The sequence below is a fragment of the Mustelus asterias genome, chromosome 8 (assembly GCF_964213995.1).
Source record: "Mustelus asterias chromosome 8, sMusAst1.hap1.1, whole genome shotgun sequence".
NCBI lineage: Eukaryota > Metazoa > Chordata > Chondrichthyes > Carcharhiniformes > Triakidae > Mustelus > Mustelus asterias.
The window spans coordinates 19,346,974-19,353,894 of NC_135808.1; the positions used below are offsets into that span (position 1 = coordinate 19,346,974).

The window sequence follows — 6,921 nt, forward strand, 5'->3', positions numbered from 1 at the left end:
TGAAGACAAGCCTCTTTTTTTAATCTCCCAAAAATATACTTTATTCATTAAAAAAAATCATAAAGTACACCCAACGTGACCAAAGTTTACATTACATCAGGGGAAACAAACAGGTCAGCTTCCTCCAATACTCACTAACATTTACAGTTAAGGTTGAACAAGACAAATCTTTGTCTATCAAAGAACTGAGTAACTCCATGGCAAGGATTCTATGCCCCTGCTGCCCGACTATATTAAGAAGTCTCACAACACCAGGTTAAAGTCCAACAGGTTTATTTGGTAGCAAATACCATTTGCTACCAAATAAACCTGTTGGACTTTAACCTGGTGTTGTGAGACTTCTTACTGTGCTTACCCCAGTCCAACGCCGGCATCTCCACAGCCCGACTATATTACAGACTCGCCAAACTGAATGGAGAATTAAATAGCTTGCTGCGTTGGCTGGTGAGGGGGTGGTGGTAGGGGTGGTAAACACACCAAACCAGACAGATGCCACAGCAATGACATTTCTAACCAGCATCCCAATCATGGTGTCCACAGGAAGGATGCTTGTCTGTATAAATGTTTGGGCGCGTTCTCTTGAAATTGGTCATTGTTTCGACGCATCAGCCCAGCTGCTTTCCAAAATTCTTCCCACTGTGATTCTCCCATTTTTAAAGGCTCAGATGTTCCGTGGCTCCACCAAAGCAATTGAACGGAGTCCCTGAATCACTCGTCCAGTGACATTACTGCTACACCACTATCTCTAAGAAATTTTTATCAATGCGGACCGTTTCAATATGAGCAAAATACTGCAGGATGCTGGAATCTGAAACGAACAGAGGAGGCTGGAAAAACTCAGCAGGTCTGTAGGGAGAGAGAAGAGTTAACATTTCCAGCCCGTTTGACTCTTCATCGGAACCAAACAGAGGGAATGTCTTGGATATTTTACTGTGACTGGGAGAGATTGCAACGAAGATGCAGCAAAATTAAGAACAAGAGACAGATGGCCCATTGTGGGAAGGGCTTTTACATCAAGGCAAACAATGTATGGGATCTATTAAAAAAGGCAGTTAAGATGGAGAGGAAAGTTCACGGTCTAAAGTTGTCAAACTCAATGTTAAAGTTTATTTATTAGTCACAAGTAAGGCTTCCATTAACACTGCAATGAAGTTACTGTGAAATTCCCCTAGTTGCCACAGTCCGGCGCCTGTTCGGGTCAATGTATCTAACCAGCACGTCTTTCAGACTGTGGGAGGAAACCGGAGCACCCGGAGGAAACCCAAGCAGACACAGGAAGAACTTGCAAACTCCACACAGATAGTGACCCAGGCTGGGAATCGAACCCAGGTCCCTCGTGCTGTGAAGCAGCAGTGCTAACCACTGTGCTACTGTGCCACCCAATGTTGAGTCCTGAGGGATGTAATGTGCTGAATCGGAATATGAGATGCTGCTCCTCCAGTTTGCTTCACTGGAACATTGCAGCAGGCCAAGGATGGACACGTGGGCATGAGAACAAGATGCTGAGATGAAATGACAAATGACAGGAAGGTTGTAGTCAAGGTTGGGGACTGAAGGAAGGTGTTCCACAAAGCGGTCACCCAGTCTGCGTTTAGTGTCCCCAATGTAGAGACAACACTGGGAGGATCGAGTACAGTGGGCCAAATGGAAGGAGGTGCAAGTGAAATGCTGCTGCACCTGAAAGGAGTGTTTGGGCCCTTGAGCGGTGAGGACGTAAAGGGGCAAGGTGTTGCACCTTCTACGATGGTAAGAGAAGGTGCCATGGGAAGGACATGAGGGATTGGTGGTGGAATTGACCAGGGTGTCACTGAGGAAGTGATCCCTGTGGAATGCTGGGTGAATGAGTTAAGGGTCAGATCAGATCGTCTCTCCCTCACCTCTATCTCTGGCTTGTGATTAAAATGATGTAATGCCACCCTTTCCAGGAGGATGTGCGCTGCTACATATGTAGAGGAAATCAATCAGGGATTCAATAGGAGGACAAGGAGCAAAATCTGACAAGGACAGCAACACAGTCACAAGTTCCACATGGAGGTAGCGGTGAACTGCGTTTAATGGAACTACTCTGAAAAAAACTTGTAAACACTTTGATCAAAACTTTTTCTGGAGGAGTGGATTGGTCAGTCTGCAAAAAAACTGAGGAAAGCAAAATAAAAAGCTTTTAAATAAAGGATGTACAAAATAATGAACCAAAGAGTAAAAAAGATGACAACACGGGGTAAGTGAGAGGAGGAGATGTTACAAGATTAGGGATGACGGCCTCAACCCACTCCTCAATGAAGTGGCGGTGAAGCATCTGCAGATTGTCGTCCATGTGATATTGCAAGCTGAGTGTGCTAACAGTGCCCCTGCCACCGAGCACAGATCATTGCCAGCTTAAATCCAATGATTCGACACACAAGCTGCTCGGCATCCTCACACAGATCTTTAAACACCTTCAATTTCGGGGTTCTTGAAATGATCCTGATGGAATGAGTAGAGCTTGCTTTGTGGCTGGGGTGTTCAGGACCAAGTGAGCTCAAACACACTCTTAGCTTTGCTGCGTAGAGTCCAAGGTGTGAGATTGCTTCCAGAAAATGTTACCCAGTCTCCAAAATCACCCACACATCCCTCTCGCATCTACCCTCCCAGTAATCCCTTACTCCCTTATCTATCAGAAATCTATCTAACCCTGCCTTGAATATATTCAATGACCAAGCCTCCACTGCTCTCTGGAAGAGAGAATTCCACAGACCAACAACCCTCATTGACAGAGAGAAAAAAATCTCATTGCAGTCTTAATAGGGAGACCTCTTATTCTTAAACTGCGTCCCCTAGTTCTGCATTTCCCCACAAGGGGGAAATTTCTACCTGGTATCCACCCTATCAAGTCCCCTCAGGATCTTACATGTTTCAATAAGGTCACCTCTCATTTTTCCAAACTCCAATGGGTATAGACCCAACCTTTCTTCATAAGCCCTTCATCCCAGCAATGAGCTGAGTGAACTTCTCTGAACTGCTTCTAACACATTTTATTTTCAAATAAGGAGACCAAAATTGTACATAGTACTCCAGATGTGGTTTCACCAGCCCTATACAGCTGCAGTAAATATTCCATTACCCTTGCAGTAAACAACAACATTCTATTAATCTTCCTAATCGCTTGTAGTGTCCGCGTACTAACTTGTTGTGATTCATGCATCAAGACACCCAGATCCCTCAGTATCACAGTTCTGCAGTCTTTCTCCATTTAAATAGTATACTGCTTTTCTAGTCTTTCTGCCAAAGTGGATGAGTTCTCATTTTCTAACTTCAGCTGCAAATATTTGCCCACACACTTTCTCCTGTCTACATCGCTTTGCAAATGCACTAAATCTCTTGGGAACTATCTTAGTGTCATTGGCAAATTTAGCTACCATACATTCGGTTCTTTCATCCAAATCATTGATGTAGATTGTAATTGAGGCCCAAGCATTGATCCACTTGCTACAGCTTGCAAACCCAAAATAAAGACACTTAGCCCCACTCTTAGTTTCCTGATAGGTAACCAATTTGTTATCCATGTTAATATCAGCCCCCCATCCCATACTCTCTTACCTCATGCATTAATCTTTGAATCTTTGATATGGCACTTTATCAAATCCAGGTACACCACATCTACAGGTTCTCCTTTACCCACATTGCTGAACAAAGTAGCATTTGTTCAATGCTGGTCTTGTTCAATCCAGAGCATAGGGAGCTGTCATAATCATTAGACACCAAAATTGCCTCACCTTCAGTTCTCCTGGTATCCTGTCCAAAATATATCCCTCAACCAAAATCACTAAAACCTATAATCTGATCATTTGCACTGGTTATTTGGGAGCTTGCAATTCGCAAATTGGCTGCCCCCTTCCTTTCATTACAACAGTGACTACACTTGGCTATTGAGTGTTAGGGGACCTCCTGAGGTCAGGAAGGGACCATTGGACTGCAGGTCTTTCCTCAATACATCAATCCTTAGTGTTACAAAGTGTGCATGTCAAAGGTTAATATAGGAAAGGCTTATACAAGTGCCAGGAGCCATCATTCTGCACAAGATGTGAATGCTATTCTAGTGTTTCTCCCAGTTTCAACAGGAGGAGTGTGGGGTCTGCAGTTGTCAGTCGGGTTTGAAGAAATGTTCATGGTCTGCGATCTCTCAGAGGTCGAGCTTTGAGGGGCTTGGCTGCAGGCTGCACTATCATTGTTGTCATCTCCGCAGGTTGGTCTTGCTGTCTGTCTGGTCGTGGGGCAGGTGCTGGTTGAGGAATGGCCTTGGGAATCGATGTGCCATCACCCTGGGAGTGGGCAGAATCTGCCACCCTTTCAGTGCCATCCCTAGAGCATAGTCGTGGCTGGGCACTGGCCAGCGGGGTCGTAGACTGCAGGAGGTGGGCGACACGGCCAAATCCCCTGTCAATATGCATCCCCAACCTTTCCAAGCTGGAGGAGACAGTGCAGGCCAGAGCCTGAATGGCACCTGTCTGAGCCTCGATCAAAGGCGCCAGCGCAATTGGCTCCTGGGCACAGGTTGCTGTGGCAGCATCGGCCGAGTTGACCATGCGCTCCACGGTGGTCTGCAGAGTGCCGAGGCCTTGCGGCAGGAGGTCACCCAGGGTGGCAACAGACTCCTCCATCCTCTCGGACAGAGTGAGGCAGCTCCGGGACAGGCTGTCCAACGCCTCGAGCAACTGGTGGTGCACGTGGAAGATCTTCCTCTTGAAGGCTGGCCCACTGAACTCCACGTCCTCCGTCCCCCCATCTGCGGTGCTGGAGTCCGAGCTGCCCCTGCGACTGACCCTGCCCGCCGCTGTCCTTCCCAGCAGGCTCGGCTTCTGGTCACTGTCCATGAATGGATCGCCCTGGGTGAACCCCATCGAATGGCCAATCCGGCCGCCACCGAAGCCCCCGTCGACGTATTGAAAGGCCACAGTGGGAGGCAGTGCATTTCGTGCGAGGTGAGGATCGCCTTCCATCTCTGGCATGCTGGAGCCCACGTAATGGTACAAACCTGGAACAGAGAGAGGGGGTAGATGAGGCAAGCGTCAGTGCGCAAGGGGAAGGTTAGGCAGCTAGCGAGAAAAAGCAGCAGCAAGGGGGAGGAGGGGCATACTGCCCTGTGCGATTGGTTTTAGGAAGAGAGGAGATAGAGAGAAATAGAACCCCACCGTGTACCAATGGCCCTCCAGCGATATCACTCTGTGCCCGTCTCCTGCTGCCTGTCCACATGATCTCCAACGCTTCCTGCTCCATCTGGGTGAGATCTTGAATGCAGCTCTTCTTTCTTGGTTTGTGGGCCAGCTTGTCCTGTGGGGGAGAGGGTGAAGAGGGAGTTAGTGCCTCATTTATGGAGATGGCATAAAGCAAGAGATGTGAGTGAACTGTGCGGACTGCAATTTACATCCGCCCCCCCCCCCCCCCCTGCTGGTGGGTTTGCAGGCAAGGTAGGGGTGGGATACAGGGGTGCAAAGGGTAGGTGGGAGGGGCATGAAATTCTCTAGATTCTCTAGATGCTGGCTTTCATTCTTTGAGCATTTAACTAATAGAGTTGACCGAGGACAACCAGTGTGATTAGAGGCTAGAAAAGCTAGCCTTTTCTTCCGCGGGGCAGATCAGGATGAGTGGAGGTTTAATAGAGGACGTCATTCAAAATTAGACTTGCTCATGTCCAAGCGAATAAAGGGAAAATATTTCTCCTGCTCCTCTTCAAAACTGGCGAGGGGGGATTTTTCACACCCTGGTGATTTGTTTTAATGGGTCATGAGGAAAATTCACTTCAGGCTATGTGACACTCCCTCGGTGGGGGAATATTTTAAAAAATAATTTGTTCATGAGGTGTGGGTGTCGCTGGTTATGCCAGTGTTCACTGCCCATCCCTAATTGCCCTTGAGAAGTGGTGGCAAGGCACCTTCTTGAACTGCTGAGCACCACAGTGCTGTTAGAGAAGTTCTGGATTCTGACCCCCAGCCACAATGAAGAAATGGCTTCCAAAGGGAAGGGGGAGGGGTAAATTTTCCAGTCCCGCTTGCCGCAAGAATCGTCGCAGGAGGGACTGGAAAATTGGACAAACCATTTAAAGGTCCACCATGGGCTGGACCGGAAAATCTGACAGACCATTTAAAGATCTGCCAGAGGCAGGACCGGAAAATCTGACAGACCGGTTAAACGTCCACTGCTGGCAGGACAGGAAAATCTGACATCATTTAAAGGTCTGCCGCGGGCGGGACCGGAAAATCTGACAGACCACTTAAATTCCGCTGCGGGCGGACCGGAAAATCCCACCCACTCGGCAGGGAGTCACACAGCTCGGTGTCACTTACCCTCGCAGTCCTAGTAAGGTCGTTGAATTTCTTGCGGCACTGCAGCCCCGTCCTGATGATCTCGGTCCTGGCATTCACGTTGAGCGCCACCTCGTCCCAAGCCTGGCGGAGGGTCTGCCGGGGCATCCTTCTCCCGTCCGAGGGATAGAAGATCTCCTGCCGCGACCTGACCTGCTGTACTAAAATTTCCACCGCCTCATCACTGAATCTCGGCGCTTTGGCTTCGGACATTGCCAATTTCCTGCGGGCGGGATGCGGAGAGACAAGATGGCCAAAAATTGCAATTGCCTCCGATTGAAAGGAGCGAGAGAGAGAAAGTGGTTTAAAGAGCGTCCTGGCCGCCGGAAATCCCAAAGCCGCCGGAAATTCCCAGCCTTTTGCAGAGCCGGGCGAGCGGCCCGCCCGTCAGCGCACCGCTCGCCCCGCCCGCCCAATCCGGCCCGCACGCCGCCCGCCACTCAATACCGTCCCTGCCAATGGGTAGGCGCTTCCGACGCTACCGCCCGATATCCGCCCGCAGTGAAAATGTTCCCTGTTAGGCAGGCGGTGGGTGTAACCGCTGCTATTCAGACTGGAAGCTTTGCAGCAACACACCACGCTT

At 49.0% G+C, this 6,921-nt stretch overlaps 1 protein-coding gene across 1 annotated transcript; it reads right to left on the minus strand.

Annotated features, from left to right (window-relative positions):
* Positions 1-351: 351 nt before the first annotated feature.
* On the minus strand, positions 352-6,662 carry LOC144496906 (uncharacterized). Its single transcript, XM_078217516.1, has 3 exons — positions 6,321-6,662; positions 5,169-5,307; positions 352-5,011 (listed from the first exon to the last, which is right to left on the minus strand). Exons 1-3 carry the CDS (start codon positions 6,549-6,551, stop codon positions 4,143-4,145), a joined length of 1,239 nt encoding a protein of 412 aa, XP_078073642.1. The 5' UTR covers positions 6,552-6,662; the 3' UTR covers positions 352-4,142.
* Positions 6,663-6,921: the final 259 nt, after the last annotated feature.

Excerpts from the sequence above, each read along its gene's own strand:
- LOC144496906 (XM_078217516.1), bottom strand. The coding sequence starts at position 6,551 with ATGTCCGAAGCCAAAGCGCCGAGATTCAGTGATGAGGCGGTGGAAATT. Across the intron at positions 5,308-6,320 it reads ACCTTACTAGGACTGCGAGG|GACAAGCTGGCCCACAAACC; the intron begins GTAAGTGACACC and ends TCTCCCCCACAG. Across the intron at positions 5,012-5,168 it reads TGGAGGGCCATTGGTACACG|GTTTGTACCATTACGTGGGC; the intron begins GTGGGGTTCTAT and ends TCTCTGTTCCAG.